A 23263-nucleotide genomic window follows, 5' to 3' on the forward strand; every position below is an offset into this window, starting at 1 on the left:
CATTCACTTGTCGCTCAGGGGCTGCTGGTCAGCCCTGGTAGTACCTAGTAGCATGTATTGCATCAGGTCACGTAGGGAAAGCAATAAGCGTAAAGCAGTAAGATAGATCCCACGAGCTGCACGAGAAACATCAGTTTCACAGAGCAGCACCCCTGCTTTATGACAGGAAATCAGAAAAGAAAAGAACTCTGTGGCACTTTAGCTGTGTACTCCAAGTTTCATTTCCATGTGAAACCCTGCAGTGAACTAAAAAGTACATCCACGGAGAAGCTCAGCTGAACTTGGTTAACCTTGGTAAAAGTTGCTACTAGTTTAGCAATAATTTCACAACAACCCAAGAACTCTATAAAAACACTTCCACTGATTATTTTATTCAGAAAAACAAACAAAAGACAGAGATAAAACCCCTGGTCATTTGCAGTATCTATCAGCTTTCAACTTGGCTCTCCTGTTTAAAAAGACAAATAATAAAAGTTAATCAATGTAAAACATTCCATATATAGTTAACTGCTATTAGATATAAACCCATACTTAAAAACTGTTCTCAATTTTGGTTATTATATTACCACACTGTTTATATTAAAATATTTTAATTAAAATTTTACTTTTCAATTTTATCCTATCCTATATAATAAAAGCCTAATAAGTGTCCGGTTGTCCGGTGGGCTGTTCAACTAATCAAAGTGTAACATGCTAATGATATGCTAAGGCCCCTCAACTGCTGGCTATGACGTGCACTGACCACCAGGGGGCAGACAGTCGACTGGTGACCAGTCGCTATGACATGCACTAACCATCACGGGGTAGATGCTCCGATTGGTAGGTTAGCTTGCTGCTGGGGTCCGGCTGATCCGGACTGAGCAAGACAGGCCAGACACGCCCTGGAGCCCTCCCGTGGTCCTTCCCCAGCTGGCCAACCTCCTGTGTCCCTCCCTGGCCCTGATTGTGCACCAGTGGGGGTCCCCGGCCTGCACCCTCTCGCAATCCGGGACCCCTCGGGGGATGTTGGAGAACCGGTTTTGGCCCGATCCTGCAGGCCAGGCCCAGGGATCCCACTGGCGCACGAATTCGTGCACCTGGCCTCTAGTGTTTCATACTGAATGGATTCTATTCTTATGAAAGTCCTTTCTTCATCTTTAACAAATGTGCCTAAGGGCTTTTTCAGTCCACATGAGCAATTTTAATTACCTCTGATTTTAAGCATGCCCAAACTTCTATTTAACAATGTAGTGATTTTGTTAAGTGATAAAAGTTACAGGGCATAGACTATAAACCTTATTCTATTTCTTCTGAGTCCATAACCTGACTATTTTTATACCTCATTCTTAATTTCTCAGAACTAGAAACTAGATGCTAATTTTCTTAGCTGGGAAAAATTCTTTCATCATTTACTGACTTCAGTTAATAACTCGATCAACTAGTTAGCAGGAAATACACTGTTTTTTTATCAAGTAATACAAAGAAATGTCTTAAGACTAATTTTGCAACATTGGACTTGAATGAGTGGCATATTAGCAAATTCTTCTTTAATCTGGCACTTCTTTGATTTTAGTTGTTAAGCTCAAAGTTTAACCGCTCTACTCAGTTTTTAATGTTGTAAATCCAGAATATTACTTAACTAAATAGGAACAGTAATAAATATCAATAATGTGCTATGATAAAGATCCTGCACACTTCTGAATTTGACTTAATAAAAGTGCTTCAATTTCACTAATTTAATTTTATACTTAGTAATTTTTAAACTGACCTATATTTATCTCATTTTTAAGAACCTGTGCCACTCCAATAGAACTAACTGAATTTTGAAATGAATCAAATGACTTCTTTCTAGCCTGCTTCTAACAGTTATAAAAAGATGTTGTAAATAAATTTATTATGTAATTTCAGTGAAATCTGAATTTCTTACAACAAAATATATAAGTACTTGGAATCTGACTATATTTAGACAGTTTTTCTTGGCAATCTTTTCCCAGACTTACGATGTCCTTTTTAGGTAATATTACCATGTTCGCAAATTAGAAATAAAGGTAAATATTTGAAAACTACAAGTAATTCAAAAAGAACATTGGGCTCTAGACAGTTTGGCTCAGTGGACAGAGTATTGGCCTGTGGTTCCGAAGGGTCCCGGGTTCGATTCTGGTCAAGGGCACGTACTCAGTTGCAGGGGCCCTGGTCGGGGCTCATGCAGGAGGCAACCAATCGATGTGTCTCTCACATCGATATTTCTCTCTGTCTTTCTCTCCCCTTTCCACTCTCTCTAAAAATCAATGGAAAAATATCCTTGAGTGGGGATTAAAAAGAAAAAGAAAAAGAACATTGGGTTTTATATTCGCCACTTCTACTGAGTACTTAATCATAGCTGGAAATAAGTAAAAATACACATACCTGTCCAGAAGTGTTTCATGCAAAAATCCATCTTTCCGGGCCTTTTTAAGAATTTTACTGTCTTCTTTACTTATTTTAAGTTTCTGGTCTTGGAAGCTCTGAAATTTCTTTCTGTTAAGAAAATACCTCTCTTGAAAAAATATCTCAAACTTTGATTATACCTGATTACTGATGCACTTACAAATATTTTTAAAGTTTTCATTTATTTAAAAAAACCTAATTACTATATATTTCTTTAGTAACATACAGCTTTTCAAATACCAATGCTCTTAGTTAGTGCCCCCCAGTAAGAGGGCAGCTGCTTGGCAGCTCTACACGCCTCACCTCCACCATGGAATGCGGGCTGGAGTCCATGTCCTGGCTATGGAACAGTGTAGGGTTGCCAGTCTGTACTGACACGGTACAGCCATTCTGTTAATTAACAGGGAGGACACACAAGGCCAGGTGACTTAGCTTTGGAAGCTAGGAGGATAATTAGGAAAACTGAAGGACTGTGAAAAAGAAAAGCATTGAGCTCAGTGCTTTGTCCTAGAGCAGTGATGGCGAACCTGTGACACCTCTGACACGCGAACTCATTTTTTTTGTTGATTTTTCTTTGTTAAATGGCATTTAAACATATAAAATAAGTATCAAAAATATAAGTCTTTGTTTTACTATGGTTGCAAAGATCAAAAAATTTCTATATGTGACACGGCACCAGAGTTAAGTTAGGGTTTTTCAAAATGCTGACACGCCGAGCTCAAAAGGTTCGCCATCACTGTCCTAGAGTTTACATTATGCTGCCTCTTCCTGTCCTTCAGGTATTTTATTTTAGGCACCTTGAGAAGCACTTCACTGTCAGATGTGTAGGTCTAAAAGGAAAAGACTACGTACACGTAATTGATTTCACACTGTTTAACATTTCCCTTGTCTTCCTCTGGGATGTCATCTTTTTTCTTAGTTTCTCTTTCAGCACAGGATCTAATCTGGACATTGGAAATGAGAACCCAGTAAGTTACACATTCATCTTCCCCCTTTCCCTCTTTACTTATCACACAAGAACAGTCTAGGTGATTTCTTATGCAAAAAGAAGGAAACCATTAACTTAGCAATTAGCCTCAGAAAAAGACAGGTTCTAGATACTGTTTTTATTTGCATATAGAATTTATATAAATCATTGCTATTATATGTTTCTCTAGAGCCTTGCATCAGAAACACTAAAGAGAAAATTACTTGAAAAACATTTTACAGATCAGATTTTGCTAAACAATTAGGCAGTAATTTAATTTTGGCCTCAAAACAGGAGGACCAAATTATCCCTAGCAGATAGTGTGTATTTCATCACATTGAAAGCTTAAAATAGTATTTTACTTTGCTATTACCAAATACATTCAAACTTTTAACTTAACACAATTTGTTTTTATCTAACCGGAATCTACCCCTTTTAAATACTTCTTATATTCTCTTAAGTTTTGACTGACATTTACTATCCATTGCCATAAATGAACAGAGACAGATACAGCAATTAAGATCTAAGTTTTAGACAAAAATTCTTGAGATTTTGGTGGAGAAAATACCTTTTGATAAAATTTTGGAAAATATTCTGAAATTTCTAATTTTTTGTGCTGAAAGGGTATTTCTTTCTCCACCAACCAACTCCAAATAATGAAGTGAAGAGTTACTGGTATTATTCTTGTTTTAAAAGGCAAGTGATATTTTCAAAGGAAAAAAAATACTGAAAGATTAAAACTGAGTATTATGAAAGCCAAGAACATTTAAAAAGTAAAATCAAATATATAACACGAAGTTTAACACAGAGCACGTACAGATACTTGATAGATGCATGTAAAGACTTTTATGTATTCATCAAAAGATCCAGAGTTTAACCCTACCAGACCCTGTACCGATTTTTAGGTAATTTCCACACAAAGGTGGAATATTGGCGCTAGATGAAAGGTAGACCTATTTTCTACAATGTCTCCAAGCTCCATCTTATTCTAACCACTTGTCTGCATGTAACTAACATTTTTCTATATCATGTTGGTTTTTTCTCTTTAATGCTCAGGAGCCCAGGGATAGGGGACAGTTAGGTTCAGGGCCTCAGGTCTGGTAGACTTAAGGGCAAGGGCTCTGAAAATTCTGTTAAGACTTTTATATTTTATACACTGACTAGCAACACGGATGATCAAGTATGAGACAACTCAAACAACCTAGTAACCTTCTCCTACATGTTGGTGGGAGTGTAGGTCAGTACAACCCCTATAGAGGTTACTTGGCAGTATGTAAACAACTATACAGGTTTATAACCCTTGACCCTGTAACTATGCTTCTGGGAGCTTACCCTCGGATATACTTGCACACCCACAAAATGATGCACATTCAAAGTTCTGTGCTGCAGCACTCCTTATAACAGCAAAAGACTGGAAATAACCTAAATTTCCATTTGTACAGAACTGATGAAATCAATTATGGTATACCCCTAAAACAGAATATTATGTAGCTATTAAAAAATGAGAGAGAGGAAGAAGAAAAACCAAAAGGAGAGGGAAAACTTTCAATGTAATGATAAGGACGAAGCTCCAAAATACAATGTTAAGAAAGAAAAAAAAATCAATGTGTAAACCAATGTATAAAGAAGGCTAACTTTAGTGTAAAAAAGTAGAAAATTACAAACACTTATATTTTTATTCAGAAACTCTAGAAGGCTGTAGAACAAGCATGTCAAACTCAAAGGCTAATACAGACCAAATAAATGAGGCATGCGGTCTGCAGGCTTGCTGTAGAAGGATGGGAGACATATGTTTATATATGCCTGTATTTGAAAATTTTGGAATCATGTGCTCATATTTATTTATTTAAAATATTAAGTTTTAGCCTGGCCAGCTGGCTTAGCAGTTGGAACATCATCTGATGCACCAAGAAGGTCTTAGGTTTGATTTACCATCAGGGCACATACCTAGGTTGTGGGTTTGATCCCCAGTGTGGCTTATACAAGAAGCAACTAATCAATATTCTCTCTCTTTCAAATCAGTAAGCGTATCCTTGGATGAGGATTTAAAAAAAAATGCAGATAAGGAAAAAAAAGAGAGGGCTAAAAACGTGGAAGTACTCAGAAAAAGATACTAATACATGGAGATAATAGCAAGGGAGCTTATACAGTAATTTCTCTTCCACAATGTGTAAACACGCCATCAGTTATGGGATTTATAACTAAAAACAAAGCTTATTTGGAGCACAGTATAAAAAGCAATGAAATAAGTCTTTCAAGTGAGAGTAAATAACTTTTCAACATTTTATTTTTTTACTTTTCAACATCTTAAAGAGATATAGTCGTATCATATATGACATGTATTAATCTATAGAAAAATGTCATGATTACCTTTATCATTTCTTCTTCTCCTGCTGTTTTACTTTTTGCTTCTATATCACCTGCTTCATTGCATCTGATAAAGCAGCTATTTGAGGCCAATAAAGCCATTTTCCCCTAAATAAAATAACAATAAAAAATAGTTACGAGAATATCTGCAAAAGGAATCAGGAAAAAGAATTTGGAGAAAACCTGGAAAAAAAATACAGAAAACTAAAACCACCTATAATCTAATTATTTAAAGAAAACCACAATAAATATTTCTAGTATATTAGTAAGACTAAATTCTAACTAGATCAAATAGAATTATTTCCTTTGATCTAAAAGATCTATTGAGGATATTACTAATTTAGTTGAGTTTGAAAAAAATAGCTGTAAACACAATAAAAATTATAACAACAATTTACTCAAACAGTTGTGCTTTAAGTAAAATTTTTCTCCATAAGACTGTATCATACAAAAGCTAGCTTTTGGGGCCTTTGAGTTTACTGTTCAGAACTTTAAGAATCAACGTCTGGGAGACCTTTGTGCATGGAAAGAAATATTCATATTCTTTTTCGTTGTTTATTTCTCAATGTATTATCTGATTCTGATAAACAAAACTTTGAAAACTAATTTTCTTGTGTATCTGAACCAAGATTATAAATTTGATTAAATTTCCTTACATATATAAGGTTTAATCATAACTTGTATATAGTTGATTTTTTTAGAAAAATGAGTACCTTAAACATCAAACAAAATATCCACAAACATAATAATTACAAAAATGTATTAATAACCTTATATCCAGTTATGAAAGTGCTAATAACATGGATCTAATTTTTTACTCAAGATGACAAGGGCTGGGTTTTCTTTTTTCTTTAATATATTTTTGATTTCAGAAAGGAACAGAGAGAGGGAAACCTCAATGATGAGAGAGAATTACTGACTGCCTGCCTCCTGTACGCCCCACACTGGTGATCGAGCCCAAACTCTGATTATGTGCCCTGACCGGGATTTGAACCGTGACCTCTTGGTTCATAGGTCGATGCTGAACCACTGAGCCACGCTGGCTAGGCAAGGGCTGGGTTTTCTGTCATCTGGATGACCCTTGGTGAGCTTGGATATGGTTGTATATTCCCAGGTGATTTAAACCTGTACTGCTGATCTTTTAGTTACTTTCTGCAATCCAGTTTTATTTGTTATATCAGGGACTTTTAAGTCTCTCTTTAATTTAAAATTTAAAAACTTTGTCTTTCCCCCAAATAAAGTGAGATGAATGCCTCTTAAGTTCTGTATGAGCATTAGTATCTGACTCATCATCCTGACCTTATATAACAGCCTTTTCTGTTGATACAATTTTTATTATGAGCATCTCAGTATATTGGTAGGATCATCTACCTACAAGGGGCTGTAACCCATTAGTAGTTCATGAAATGAATTTAGTGGGTCCTGACCAGTACTGAGGAAAAAATAAAGAGAGACAGAAACAGAGGTAGAATAGAAAAGATCAGAGTGCAAGCATGTAGATAAGTAAGTACTGCCAAGTACAACTCTTGTTTCAGTTATACACGTGTGTACTAGGCTGCAATGTGCAATGGAAAAATGTTTTTCTCATTGGAGTGAAAAAGTTAGTGATCCAGAGGTTTTAATTCAGGGCAAGAAGGAACGAGTCTAAGTAATTATCTCTTTTTGGGGGGTGCTTGGCTAATTTATCATCATGGAAACGTGGCTAGTGGCTACATTTTGGACAATGTAATTTTATATGTACGTAACTTTATATTCTGCTTTTTATCGCAAGCATTATATTTTATATATTACTACTATATAGAAAACATTTTCCAAATTCATTCTTCTTCAAATATACTACTTTAATGGATATATAATGTTCTATTATAGATATTTTAAAGTTTATTTTTTCTACTATTATAAATAAGTGCTGCTGGTTATTTTCTGTGCATAAAATTGATTTATCCTTAAAAGAGATTCCTTACATTGACAAGCTTTCTATAAACATTAATAGCACTTACATCTTGAAAGACTGGTTCCCATTGTTCTCTTGGTCCAATCGCATCTGAACGCCCAACAACAAGTCCATCTGAATTTATACCAAGGTATTTTCCATAGCCAGATTTTAGGGCAATTCTTCAGATTAATAAACAAGATAGATGTTAAAAACTGAGAGAAAGAAAATTAAATATGGAACATAAAAATAATGTGCATGTACATAAAAATTCAGACTAGCTATAGTTCAAATATTCAAAAGTCACAAATGATTAATGACTACCATATAGGAAAGTGTAGTTCTGTACATACAATGTCATATTCTACTTTTATTACAAGCATTATAGCTTATATCAGGGGTGGGCAACCTTTTTGTGAGTGCTTGCCAAAACCAGCAAAATCTCTGACTCAAAATTCTTCTGGGTGCCAACCCTAATTTTTTGAGAACATGTTACGCCTACTTGATATCTCTTAAGGTGTACGTATGTGAAGAACCTTGAAGAAATAATAAAATTCATTCGAGCGACAAGAACACAGTATATGATGATGAAAAATACATTTATTTTTTAATGTATACATGTACACTGACAGTCCGACATAAAACTTTATGACTGTTAGAAACATTGATGAGAGAGAAACATTGATCAGCTGCCTCCTGCACATCTCCTACTGGGGATGTGCCCGCAACCCAGGTACATGCCCTTGACCAGAATCGAACCTGGGACCTTTCAGTCCGCAGGCCAACGCTCTATCCACTGAGCCAAACCGGTTAGGGCGGCACATTTATTTTTTAATGTATACATGTACACTGACAGTCCGACAGAAAACTTTATGACTCCATTTGATATTATCAGTGGGACTTTTCCTGCTGCATCACTGATGACAGAGATTTTACATCAGGTTTATATTTCGTGACCTTCAGAGATATGCACGAGCTACTACTTTCATCCGTCAGGCTACTCCTATTACGAGACTTAACAAAATTCATCTCTGAGAACAAAGATTCACAAGCGTATGTGGATGAAACCAAAACACTGGTTGGATCTAGGAAGGCAGGGAGAGTTAAGGCAGAGGCATAGAAATTGCTCTTCCCCTCTCATCAATCCATGTCTATGGTCTTTAAGATAACTTGTTATGTAAAATTATTTATTTATCTAAGATGCACCTACACTGAATTTATCTGAAAAATAAGAAAGTCGATATTAAGAAAAAAATTGTAAATAGAAGATTATAGAGAGGGTTTCGCATGCCAGCAAAAGTTACTGGCGTGCCATGTTTGGCACGCGTGCCAGGGGTTGCCCACCCCTGGCTTATATATTATATAGCAAATATTTTTCAAATTCTTTATTCTTAAAATATATAAAGAAGTTTGTGTTTATTGATTTTTCTTCTTCCACTTTTATTCTTTAAAAGTCTGGTGTACTTGTTGGCCATTCAAAGAAAGTATAGAAATAATCATCTTAATTTGTTTTTTAAAGAAAATTAGGATTTCTATGTTTTTAGCTTACCAATCCCCTGTGATGCCAGGGGACTGACTTTATACTCATGTATAGGTTAATGATAATATAACACAAGTCATTATTGTCTTGATGTAGCCAATTACTAGAATATGAAATTTAGTTGTTCTACTACACAAAGCATCATTCTGTACTTTTGCATTTTGAGAATTAAAAAAAGGTCAGCTTATAAAATTATTGTAAAAATAGTGAGCAAAATGTCCTTTTGGTTTTTATGCCTATGTAACATTCTCTGCTGCTTTCAACAATATTCCTTTCTTCTGGATATATGCACCCAGATGTTCATAGCAGCACAATTCACCATAGCTAAGATCTGGAAACAGCCTAAGTGCCCATCAGTAGATGAATGGATTAGCAAACTGTGGTACATCTACACGATGGAATACTATGCTGCTGTTAAAAAGAAGGAACTCTTACCATTTGCAACAGCATGGATGGAACTGGAGAGCATTATGCTAAGTGAAACAAGCCAGTCAATGAAGGAAAAATACCACATGATCTCACTCTTTCGTGGATAATTAAGACCATTACAAACTTTCGAACAATAATAAATACAGTGGCAGAGCTGCCTCAAACTGATTGTCGAACTGCAGTAGGAAGCCCAGGGAGGGTTGGGGGACAGGAGGGAGGGGAGTAAGAGATCAACCGAAGGACTTGTATGCATCCATATAACCATAACTAATGGACATAAGACACTGGGGGGTAAGGGAGGGCAGGGGCTTGTCAAGGGTGGGGGGGGGGGGGAAGGACACTTATGTAATACCCTTTGTAATACTTATAGCGAAAAATAAAAAAAAAAAAAAAGATCTAACGTAAAAAAAAAACAAAACAAAACAATATTCCTTTCTTCTACCTTCCTATTTGTCTCTTGATTGCTAACCAGTGAGTTTAAATATCATAGTAATAACAGACAGTCTTCGGTCTGTTTTCGTCACAGGATTTTTCTAATCTATATCTTACTTGGTTTATAACTGGTCGGCAAACTGCGGCTTGCGAGCCACATGTGGCTCTTTGGCCCCTTGAGTGTGGCTCTTCCACAAAATACCATGTGTGGGCGTGCACGTACAGTGCGATTTAAACGTCGTGGCCCATGCGCAGAAGTCGGTATTTTGTGGAAGAGCTGGTATTTTGTGGAAGAGCCACACTCAAGGGGGCCAAAGAGCCGCATGTGGTTGGGGACGGCGGTTCCCTAGCGGCAATTTGCCGACCACTGGTAACATTTCGTTTTCCCAGCATAGTATTATATATTGCTAGAAATCATAATGTATGCTTTTATCTGGGGCTTTTCTCTTTTAAAGATGGAGTTATTGAAAATGTAATTTAATAATACCTACATATTAACTGGATATATAAATAATGTTATATTTTATTAAATATCACAAAATACTTTCCAAAAATATTGTTTTGCTTTTTATTTATTTTATTTATTTATTTATTTATTTTTAAATTACATTTTATTGATTTTTTTACAGAGAGGAAGGGAGAGGGATAGAGAGTTAGAAACATCGATGGGAGAGAAACATCGATCAGCTGCCTCCTGCACATCTCCCACTGGGGGTGTGCCCACAACCAAGGTACATGCCCTTGACTGGAATCGAACCCGGGACCCTTCAGTCCGCAGGCCGACGCTCTATGCACTGAGCCAAACCGGTGAGGGCTGTTTTGCTTTTTAAAGTGAAAGTTACTCTGTGGGCTTACGTTAGCTATATATTTAAAAATTTCAATAAATAAAATTAAAATAATAAAAGATTATTAATTATAGTTCAACTCAAGCTTACCTGGAATCAGACAATTTGACAGCTGTAAACTGCTCTGGAGGACTAGGGCCTTCATCCACTACAGGACAAAAAACATTTTGAAATAAATTTGACATTTGTTATAAATATACATGTAAAGATAGTCTACAGTTTTTTAAAAAAATGTATTTTTCTTCTAAAATTAAATGTAGCCCGGCTGGCATGGCTCAGTGGTTGAGCGCTGACCTATGAGCTAGGAGGTCACGGTTCAATTCCCGGTCAGAACACAAGCCCAGGTGTGGGGCATGCAAAAGGCAGCCAATCAATGATTTTCTCTCATCATTGATGTCTCTCTCACTCCCTCTCCCTTCCTCTCTGAAATCAATGAAAAAATATATATAAAAATTAAATATACAAATATTACATTATGATGTCATTATAATGCAGTATTCATATTACCAAGATCTACTTTATCTTCTTATAAGTGCCATATTTGTTTTACATGCTTAATAAGATAGGTCAGCATGATGCTTATTTAGTCACTTCCAAGGTATTTTCTCTTTGTGTTTTAAAATGCAGTCAGTACATGGACAAACCATGTCATAATTAAAAAATTAAATGCTTTAATTAATTCAAACGATGGCCATTCAGACCAAAAGACATTGCTTTTTATTTCCTAATTACCTCATATCTCAATGCTTTCTCTGATGAGCTAAAAGGGAATGAGAAAACTTTAAATTGTTTACAGTGTTCCAGGTTAGTTTCAGCAAAAGGTCTGGAGAATAAAGGAATTCAAAACTTTGATCCAGCCACGTTTTCTTTTTCTTTCTACATAGCATTTCAATTATTCATGTTGTTTTTGACTTCCATAGATATTCTTCTGGAACTATACAACATGTTTTCTAATTTTTATATTAGAAAGAGGGAGTTGCCAATAAGAGGTAAATGTTGAGGAAAGAAAAAAGTGGAATGCCAAAACCGGTTTGGCTCAGTGGATAGAGCGTCAGCCTGCAGACTGAGAGGTCCCGGGTTCGATTCCGGTCAAGGGCATGTACCTGAGTTGCGGGCATATCCCCGGTGAGGGATGTGCAGGAGGCGGCTGATCGATGTTTCTCTCTCATCGATGTTTCTGACTCTCTGTCTCTCTCCCTTCCTCTCTGTGGAAAATCAATAAAATATATTAAAAAAAAAAAAAGAAAAAAGTGGAAGAGTCAAATGTAATAGATTCATTCCTTTGGAATATGCTTGGGATTAGTTAGATGCTGGCCTAAGTGAACAAATGCAATAAAATGTATACTTCCGTGGCCTTCCTTTTAATCACTTCTATCAGACACAAACCTTCTTTATGTGGAGCTCCCAGTGTAAAAAGTCCATTGTCAAGTGCATGTATGTAGGTTCCTTTATCCATTTCAATAGCTATAGTTCCTGAAATTTCACCAAAGTTTGTTACTGTCCACCAGATTCCTAAAAAATAAAATCAATATTTAAAATTTGTATTTTAGATTTGACACAAGGTTCTTACTTATTGCTATTGTTATAACTTACTTTCTAAAAACATTATTTTGCAGTTCTCAGAAATAATAGAAAGAAATCTCATATACCCTTTACTCACTTTCTCCCAATGGGAACCTCTTGCATAACTTTGCTACTGATAGCACAACATCAAAACCAGGACATTGGCAATGATATAATCCATTAATTTAGTAATGTCTCAGACTACAAGCTCAATATATAGGAATAAATTACATATCTATATACAATTGAACAATAAAAATTAAAATTCTATTTATAATAGTGTAAAGTTATGAAATATTTAAGGATATAAAAAAAGACATGGATGACTGCTACACTCTAACTGCATATTATTGAGAGTCAATGTTGTTAAGATGTTGAGTCTCCCCAAATGATCCATATTCAACACAATTCTCCCGAAAATCCAACAGGCTTTACTGTAGAAAGTGATAAACTGATTATAAAATTACATGTAAATGTAAAGGATCTAGAATAATCAAAACAATCTTGAAAAAGAAGTGTAAAGTTGGGAGACTCGTATCACCTGATTTTAAAACTTGGTTAAGTGATAGTAATCAAGACAAATATATCCGTGAAACAATAGAAACAACACACAACTTGATGGAACAGAGTCTAGAAATAGACCAATTAATTTTTAACAAAATCAATTAATTTTTGACAAAGATACCAAAGCAGTTTAATGGGGAAAGGAAAGTCTATTCAATAGTGCTGCTGAAACAACTGGATACAAACCTGGAAAATCATACCCCCAAACCCCGATCCTTACCTCACACCATACCCAAAATTAATTTGAGATGGGTCATAGATCTAATGTAAGATCCCAAACTATGAAGCCTGTAAAAGGAAATATAGAAGACTATCTTTGTGACCTTGGGGTAAACAAGGACTTCTTAGACTGGAGAAATAAGGTGACTGTTATAATAGAAAAGAATTAGGTTTTATAAAAATCACAAACTTACACTTATCAAAAGACACTGTTAAGAAAATGAAAAGTAAAACCACAAACTGAGAGAAAAGAGTAAGAATAGAATTTTAATACTTTCTTGGTGGGAGGGTAAGGTGGTAGAGGCACTTTAGAAAATTTGTGGCAGCTTTTTATATAGTTAAATATTCACGTATCCTTTGCTCTTTTTCTTACTACAGGAGATAATTTACATAGATGAGTTTAAAGGATAACCTATCATTTAACTCATATAGCTAAATATTCACCTACCCTTAGATATTCTACACCTAGATATTTACCCAAATATGTACCTTAACTGTAGAATTGTTGATTTGCTATTTCAAAAAAATGTGAGATTTTTTCTGGAATATTAGCTTTATACCGTATCATATAAAATGTAAAGGAACCATAACTTATGAAGTTTCAAAATGCAACCTGCCAAGTTTTAAAAGAAAGAACTGCTTTAAAGTATAGGTGTGGAAAGGATGGAAGAATTAACTGGAAAACAGGCTAGTTAAATATATTTGGGCCAACTTATTTCTGTTGCCATTTATAGGCTACCTTGATGTGTAATTAAGATTTTCATTAATTTCACTGTATACAAAGTAATTATTTTCACTGTGAATATATTTCTTTTAGGGATATACAAGTCACTAGTTTAAAATGCATACATGTTCTAAGAAAATAAAGCAAGTCATTGAGTAACATTGTTTTGTTCAATGATGTGACGTTTAAAGTTGATGAGGAAAAAAAAAATCAATTCCCAGCAGGGGCCAGTGTGTGTGAAGTCTGCACATTCTCCCCACGTCTGTGTGGGCTTTCTCTGGGTACTGAGGTTTCCACCCACATCCCATCGATGTGCCTGTGAGGTGAACTGGCGTGTCTCAACTGGCCCGCTCTGAGTGAGTGTGGGAGGGTGTAGGAGGGTGCCTGCGATGGAAGGACGTGCTGTCCAGGGCTGGTGCCTGCCTTGTATCCTGAGCTTCAGGGATAGACTCTGGCCACCGGCAACTCTGAACTGGAATAAGGGGGTTGGAAAAGAAGGCTCTTACTTGTTCATATTCATCTTTCTTAAGTGTATGTATAGCTCGTATTTATCTTATGTTTAATATTAGAGTATTCTGGGTCTTTAGAAGTTTGGTGATGTTTTTGTGATTAAAAATATGCTGAAGGAACTTAACTCTCGTTTATATCAATCAGCTATGGTAAAACTGGTTTCATTATACCATACATCATTTCACTTACAGTTCAGTTTCCAAGAACCTACCGACAACTTTAAGTTAGGACTTACTATACTCTGTAAAATATATTTGGTTAAATATTTATATGAGGACTTGAAAATAATGTATCAGAATCTGGGCTATTAAAAGTAGTCTAATGGTGTCTATTAAATCAGAGCTGTTTCCTCTCTCCTGTGCTTTCATCTGATAATGATGGAAAGGCATCGATGACACCTACTGTGCTGGAGAATAAATCTACAACCATAAATAATACTTGAGCACTTTGAAATAAATATGACTAGGTCATAAACTGCTCCTACTTTCTTTTTACTATTTATCTCTAAGTAGGAAGATATTTTTAAAGGGATCCCAACCAGTGCTAACTTTTCTCGGAATTTAGAAAACTTACCAACAATATCAAGTTGGGTTTCTTCATCATCTTCTCTTTTTCTCTTCTCTTTGCTCTTTTTCTTCTTACTACAGGAGATAATTTGTATAGATGAGTTTAGGCATATTGATTTGCATTTTAAATATTACAAGGTGGAATATCAGAAGAATCTTTTAAGCTGTACATTGGTTTATAAATTATTAATTTACATCGACATGGCTCTTATTTCTGATCATGTATATATAGTGTTACTGTTAAGAGCACACTCGGGAGCCAGCTCGCCTGATTTTTGGATGCTGATTATATCACTTCCGAGCTCTGTGATTTTGGCAAATTTGACTGAGTCAGTTTCCCAACCTTTAAAATAAAGATAATAATTTGACCCAACTCTTAAGGTTATTGTGAGGATTGAGAGTTAATATGTGCTTTCATGTGTTGCTGGTGAGAATGTAAAATGGCACTGCCACTTTGGAAATTAGTTTGGGGTTCCTTAAAAAGTTAAACACAGTTACCATATGACATAACAATTCTACTCCTAGGTATAGACCCACGAGGAATGAAAACATATGTTCATAACTGTATAAGAATATTTACTTCTACTCTGATCTTTATTACTTCCTTCTACTCTGGGCTTTGTTCTTTTTTAAGTTTCTTTAGTGTAACGTTAGATCATTTATTGGGGCTTTCTCTTGTTTCCTCTCTCTCTCTTTCTTTTTTACACTGTACTAGGATAGAATGAACCACCTCAGTAGCTTCTGAGGCTAATACATTTCTATCACCACAATTACTTTAGCAAACCTGGTTCCCTTCACTTCTGCAACATCATGCAGAGTTAGTGATCGAGTTTGCACTTTTCTTGTTTCTTGAGATAGGCATGCAACGCTATAAATTTCCCTCTTAGAACTGCTTCCCTGTGACCCACAGATTTTGGTTGTTCTGTTCTCATTTTCACTGTATAAGAATATTTGCAGCACTATTATTCATAATACCCAAAAAGTGAAAAAACCCAAATGTCCATCAACTGTTGAATGGATAAACAAAATGTGTCATAGTCATAGATACTACATTCACAATGGAATATTATTCAGCTATAAAAGGAATGAGTACTGATACGTGCTACAACACAGATGGACCTCGAGAAAGTTTCGCTAAAAGAAGCCAGATACAAAAGGCTGCATGTTGTATGACTACATTTATGTGAACTATTCAGAACAGGGCAATCCATAGAGACAGAAAGCAGGTCAGTGACCGCCAGGGACAGGGAGGGGGACCGGGAGGAGTGGACGCTTCATGGGTAAGGGGTTTCCTTTTGAGGTGATGAAAATGTATAGCAACTAGACAGTGGTGAACCTTGTGAATATACTAACAAAACCATTGAACTGTACGTTAAAATATTGAATTTTATGGGAATTATATTGCAATAATTTAAAAAAACCAGGGGCGATTTTAAAAAGTTAATATGCAGCGTTTACAACAGTTGTTGGCACATAAAAAGTGCTACATACGTGTTAATTATGCTCAGTAGTTACGATCATTATAGGACACATTTGTTTGCGTTTTCATGATAAAGTACATTTTCAGAAGCGAAGTCTCCCCTCCTTCCGGGAATTCACACGGTAAAAGCTGCAGACCTATCCCAGGGCAGCGGCTTCAGCTGCTCCCCGACACTTTCTTCCCATCTCACCCAAGAGAACCCAGAACTGGGTTTTAAATCTCCGCGACCAGGAGGAAACGCTAACGTGTGTCAGAACAGTCAACCCACCAAACCTACCAGTTAAACGAGGTGGAGATGGGAGCGGGCAGACACCTTTTCCTAAAATCTCCATCACCCTCCGCCCTCCGCCTGCTCGGGAGGCTCTCATTACAGTATTTCCTGCACGTGTCCTCCTACTTCATCCTCATGACCATCATTTTAGAGCGTCACTAACCCCTCTTGAGTGGATTAAGATTCGCTCAGAGATATTAACGCACTTGCCACAAATCTCAAAACTCGTCATTGGTGGAGTTCCTACTCGAGCCCCTATCCCTATCCAAACAGGGTGGAGGGAGGCGGCGGTGAAAGTAACGATCCCCAATGTAGGGAGCTGTGACCTGAGCCCCCAGACCGCCGCGGGGAGGAGTAGGGGTGGGGATGGGCCACACGTGAGGTCAGGGCCGCCCTCCACCCCTCCCCTCGCGGGGCGTCTCGGCTCCCGTCTCCCCGCCTCCGTCCTCCCGGCGCCGGGCCCGGGCGGGGGGCCTCAATGACTGACAGCTGTCCCGGCCTCCAGGAGACTCTGCTCGGACAGAGGGGGTCTGCGTCGCCATCGTCCGGCCTTACCTACCTCTTGGCCTTGGTTCCCTTGAGCACCAGTTTGGTGGACTTGACGTAGGAGTACTCGGCCATGGCCCTGGTGACGCTTCGGTAGAAAGGTGGGCCCCGGCGCGGGACGGAACACCTCCGCCGGAGCGGGGTGGACGGGGGAGGCACAGAAGTGGGGACGAGGCGCCGGCCCCTGAAGCGCACGCCCGCTGCGGCGGCCGGAGGCGTCTCTGCTAAACCGCTGGTTCTCTTCCCCGAACGCCGAGGCTCAGCCCGAGTCCCACTTCCTGTTTACAGTCCCGGCTACGGCGGCGGCGGAGGGTCTAAATACGTCACCTCTCGTTCGCTGGTTCCGAACGCCGTGTTCGGGAACCTGGGGAGACGCGCCCTCCGGCGGTCGAAGCGGGTATAACAGCCGCGGGTGATTAATCACTTCACTGTGCGGATAGCCTCCTGCGGGGTGTGCGGGGTCCCCGAGGCGGGCACCCTGAGATCAGCCAGGGAGAGCGAATCAATCTACCAGAGAGAGCGAACCAATCACTCAGAGAGATCGAATCAATCACCCAGAGAGAGAGTGAACAATCACTCCTTCCCGTGCAGCCATCCGCGGGCTGGGCCGACTTCCCGGTGCAGCCGAGAGCATCCCCTGGCCCTGGACGACTTTACAGGCGGTTTCAGTGACATAAGCGTTTACTGTAGCGTTTTAACTAAGGCGACCCGCGTGGTGTGCTACAGGAAACGATTAGGGAATAAAATGAAAGATAATTACGTGTCGGAATTCGGGCCGCGGATTTCCCAAGTGCTGCGGGGATCCGGGTGGAGGGGGTGGGAGGTTGGTCTTCCCGTGCGGGCGGGTCTCGGCGAGGCGTGCACAGCGCAGTCACTTGCCTCCGGGGTCCCCTGCCTGCTCCATCCTCTCCCGCGGTTTATAACTCACCTCCCGGTTCCGTCTCCCCCCGCTCCCCACCATCTTCTGCACCGCCCCGTGACCTTCCTAAGGAAATAATAGCTGGTGATTACCCCCGCCTGCAAGGCAGCCTCTTGTTCCCCCAGGAGGGGAATCCTGGCATGTTGATGCCATTTCTCCCTGCCGCTGTCGCTGTATAATGTAGTTCCCTGTTATGTGACCTGAGAAGGTGACTAAGCCGAGTGTGGGTGTTTCTCTGAAAAGTTTGCCGAGTGCTGGGGAAGATGAGACGCTACCGCTGTTGCTGCTGGAGTAAAGGGTGGGCAAGGCAGGTGGAAGCAAATGGGAGGAGGTGGCAGGACCCGAGGCTGTGCTCAGGTTGCCTGGACCCGGTCTTCCCTTTGTAGCAGGAGAAGCTGGAAACCAGAGGCAAGGCCTCCTGGCATCGGGTCTGCAGGAGGCTCCAGGCAGCGAGTCAGTCCTACAGGCTCTGACCTGTGTGCTCCCTGGTTACGCCCGAAGGAAAAGTAAGTTTCTGAAGCCTTTATGACAGGAGGTGGTCTTACCACTAGGAGCAAGGCACCCGGGAAGTTAGGCTCCTACCCTCGCAGAGACCGGGAGGAAGGGTGCTCGCTCCCTCGAGGATCATGTTTCAAAGGGATGATGGCTCCAGGTCCTTGAGAAAGGCACCCCTGGGTTGTAAATCTGGCCAGAGGCGTTAATCGGGCAGGGAAGGGACTTACAGAATCTCCTTGTCTCACGATGGGGTTGTGTCCTGATAAATACTTCCTAAGCTGAAAATATCCCGAGTCAACGGTTCTCAACCTGTGGGTCGCGACCCCTTTGGGGGTTGAACGACCCTTTCACAGGGGTCGCCGAAGACCATCGGAAAACACATATATAATTACATATTGTTTTTGTGATTAATCACTATGCTTTAATTATGCTCAATTTGTAACAATGAAGATACATCCTGCATATCAGATATTTACATTACGATTCATAACAGTAGTACAATTACAGTTATGAAGTAGCAACAAAAATAATTTTATGGTTGGGGGTCACCACAACATGAGGAACTGTATTCAAGGGTCGCAGCATTAGGAAGGTTGAGAACTACTGTCCTTAGTAAAAGATACTCCTAAGGCTCGGGACATGGTAGCTCAGCCAGGCCCATTTCTACTGAATGCCTATTGCTTTCGCATCATAAACGTTGAAAAATCTTAAGTGGGATCATCCTAAGTCTAGGGCCATCTGTAAAAATTCTCTAAAGCACATCTTCTAAGAGAAGGGAGGTGAGGCGTAGAGTCAGGAAGTCTGTCTAAAGTTTGGCAAGCTGTCTTGGTTAAAGGTGGATGTAAGGGAATTTCCACTGGACCAGAGGACAGAGGAGAAATCCTCCCACTGTGGAGGAAGGAGGAGACTCCTAAGGAATTCGACTAGGAGAGGGCCCTGCTGTGTCTCTGGTAAGGTACCCAGCCCCAGACCCCTCCGGGGACTTCCTCCGATAGACAGAAAAGGATGGAGCCCTGGCCGGTGTGCTCAGTGGTTAGCGTGTGCTTCGAGAACCAAAGGGTCTTGGGTTCGATTCCTGGTCAAGGGCACGTACCTGGGTTGCAGGTTTGATGCCCGGCTCTGGTTGGGGCACGTTCAGGAGGCAGCCATCGATGTGTCTCTTTCATTGATGCCTCTCTCTTCCCTTCCCTTCCTTCCCTCTCTTCCACTCTCTCTAAAAATCAATGGAAAAAATATCCGTGGGTGAGGATTAACAAACAAACAAACAAAAAAAGAAAAGATGGACAAATAAAGGAAGGTCAGAGAATGTCCGCCTTGGTGCTCTGCTTCTCAGCTGCATGGAGTGGCCCAGGAGAGACAGAGCAGTAAGGACAGAGCAGTAAGGACAGAGCGAGGGGTCCGAGACATACATCTCTACTCTCAGCCTGTGAGTGCTGGGCTAGCGCTGGCGTTGCTTCATGCCTTGGCTGACAGGGGCTTACCAGCCAGGCCTGCAGAGGGACACGGGGCCTCAGAGCGTGATGCCTTGTGATCACAGGCACATGGGCGCCTGTACGCGCCCAGGTAAAGTCAGGATTGCCACGTGTTGGCAAACATCTGTGCAGAGTGCCCCGAGACCAGTACGCAGCAGAGACGAGTGAGTCTGAGGCCGGTGCCACCCCTCCCCACGAGGGTGTGACGTTGGTCTTCGCCCAGATGCCTTCTGCAGCATGAGCAGCACAGAGGGTGGGCCCCGGCGCAGGGAGCAGCCTTGAGACTGAACTTTGAATGGACTGAGTCCTCAGAGGAGTAATTGATGGGGAAAGAGCCCAATGCATTTCACTGGCAAGGGTAAGCATTTTCCACACTCTACTGAGAGAGAGTAAAATGAGATCAGTTACAGAAATAAAATACCATTTTTTAAAACTTTGGCACATAGGCGCAGTTTATGTGAACTTTCAACATTTTTACATGTCACACAGGCACAGCGCCTTGTAAGCACTCCATAAATATTGCTATTTACTGTTTTATTTCTAGTTAGCTTCATTTATTCTTATTTGTAGTTCTCGTTAGCTTTCAACTCAGCTTTCTGTGGCAAGGGTTTGATGGTCACAGCTTAGGTAACTTACACCACTTTCACATCAGCCACCCATCTTCTCTTTCTGCTTTCTTCTCTGCATCTATTCACGTGCCTTTCTCCTATGGCAGTGATGGTGAACCTATGACACGCGTGTCAGAGGTGACACGCGAACTCATTTTTCTGGTTGATATTTCTTTGTTAAATGGCATTTAAACATATAAAATAAATATCAAAAATATAAGTCTTTGTTTTACTATGGTTGCAAATATCAAAAAATTTCTATATGTGACACGGCACCAGAGTTAAGTTAGGGTTTTAAATGCTGACACGCCGAGCTCAAAAGGTTCGCCATCACTGTCCTGTGGGGTTAGGTTGCCTTCCCACCCCAGATAATCAAGGATTATCTCCCAAACTTAAGGTCCTTAATTTCATGTATGTGTAAAGTCCCTTTTGCCCTGTAAGGTAACAAATTCACAGGCGGCAGAGATGGAGACATCTTGGTGTGTGTGTGTGGGGGGGGTGGAGGGGGGTGCGGGGGAGCGGGGGGAGGGGGCAGGGGGGCAGGAAGGGGCATTATTCTGACCACCACAAAGGCAGGGCCTTGAACGTCCTCATTTTGTGCACTTGATCTCAGAACCTGGAACGCATTAGACTCTAAGTAAATGTTGAGTCAGTGAATAAATATTTCAATTTACAGATTGCTGCCACATTGCAACCCCCACTTCTGGGCGGAACGTCCCTGTAAGAATTAAATAGCCAGAACTAAAAATAAAATCCATACTTTCTCCAGTGGGATTTGGGTGGAATGGTATTTTAACGTGAGAGTGTACTCCGTCTATAGCCTTCATTGCAAATAACAGAAATAAATGACGGCCCACTTAAGCAGTATAAGAATTTAATGGGAAGATATTATGTTGCCATCTCCTTTGCATTCAGGTTGAAGTTGGTTATGTTATTCCTTTCCCCTGAGTGGCCTGGAACCCCCTTTCTGTTTATTTCTGTCAGTAAAGATCTGATCCATCAAGCCTTTCTTAAATGCCACTTTCACGAAACATTTTCTGATCCCCAATCAAATAGAATCTCTCCTGGGAGGCCCCCTAACAGTATGTTTCTACCTCACTTGTGATCTTACACCTTCCGTTTCACCGTTGCTTCCTCTACTAATGGGGTGCTGTAGTGGACAGCTTACCAACCAGGCTTTTGGAATCCTGAGCTCCGTGTGTGGGAGGGCCCCACCTTCTGCCTCAAAAGTGAAAGGGAGTGGGTGCTGCCTTTTCCAGCTTCCTGGCTGCTCTGTGTGGGCACATACCTGGCCTCAACCACGCTCTGCTTCCTGGAATACTGAACCTGATGGGATGTTGCAGAGGAAGTGGGACGGTCAGAGATGATGCAAGTGCAGGCCTGTGGCAGCCAGTGCCCGGGCACAGCAGCACCCAGCTGCATGGTGCCAAGTGTCAGATGCCAACATCCTGGAGGTGGCATCCTCAGCAGGTTGTTTCTGTGGGATGAACTTGGCTCTGCCCCCTCAGCTGGGTTCCTTCATGGGTGCCCAGGGCCTACCATGGCTCTCCAGCATCTTCAGTGATTTTGTGAACTATCCAGTCCTCCTTTTCCCTATAGACTGGATATTGTGCCCCCCCCCACCCCCCAAATTGATATGTTGAAACCTAATCCCCAATGAGATGGTATTTGGAGGTAGGGTCTTTGGGAGGTGATTCGTGTCCTTAGTAAAGGGGCCTAAGAGAGCTACCCCACCCTTCCCTCCACGGGAAGACCCATTACAATACCACTCCATCCAGGCACCCGCACTGGAGTCCATGTGACACCCCATCGGGGAAAAGCATGAATTTTATTTTTCATTCTGGCTCAGAATAACAGGGTCAATCATAGGGTTAATGGGCACTATTCACAAAGGAGATGAGTAGCACACTTTCTGCGAAACCTCTTCTTACAGGTGACACAAAACCCTCCCGTGAAAACTCTTCCCAACCAATTGTCTCCATGAATTTGTTAAGTAACCCAGTGCATCATGGTAATTTACCTGGTATTTGATAGATGAGTTATGTACGTCCAGGGTACTTTTTCCCCCCCTTAAGATAAAGCTTTTGAAAACAAAAAGTATCTCCAGACCTTTCTCTCCTAAATTGTGTTTACATTGGCATCAAATCTACTTATGGAAGGTCTCTTTAATTTTAACACTAGGCATTGTATCATCAAAGTAAAAGGTTTATTCTTGGTCTTGTTTCTGGAATTATTGTAGGTTTGAAAATGGACTTATTTACCTCAAACCAATGGAGCACATTCCCAGGTAGCCTGCTCCCCTGTGAGGTCCCCAGAGGCAAGAGGTGATTCCTTTTTCACCTTTTCAGCAGAAAGAGAAAGCAGAGCTGCCGGCTGCATTTCAGCCCCCACTTACCCCTCAGCTAGG

General features: G+C 40.2%; 1 protein-coding gene and 1 non-coding gene across 2 annotated transcripts; both read right to left on the reverse strand.

The window, feature by feature from the left end:
- Positions 1-341: 341 nt before the first annotated feature.
- FRG1 (FSHD region gene 1) lies at positions 342-17629 on the reverse strand. Its single transcript, XM_006092641.3, has 9 exons — positions 17376-17629; positions 15073-15140; positions 12306-12431; positions 11010-11067; positions 7741-7855; positions 5744-5848; positions 3259-3350; positions 2386-2496; positions 342-448 (listed from the first exon to the last, which is right to left on the reverse strand). The coding sequence occupies exons 1-9, from the start codon at positions 17435-17437 to the stop codon at positions 412-414; spliced, it is 774 nt and encodes a 257-aa protein (XP_006092703.1). The 5' UTR covers positions 17438-17629; the 3' UTR covers positions 342-411.
- Positions 15770-15902, reverse strand: LOC111826796. Its single transcript, XR_002830194.1, has one exon. It is a non-coding gene; the product is annotated as a small nucleolar RNA SNORA66 (small nucleolar RNA).
- Positions 17630-23263: the final 5634 nt, after the last annotated feature.

Source organism: Myotis lucifugus, unplaced genomic scaffold, assembly GCF_000147115.1.
Source record: "Myotis lucifugus unplaced genomic scaffold, Myoluc2.0 scaffold_102, whole genome shotgun sequence".
NCBI classification, from domain to species: Eukaryota; Metazoa; Chordata; class Mammalia; order Chiroptera; family Vespertilionidae; genus Myotis; species Myotis lucifugus.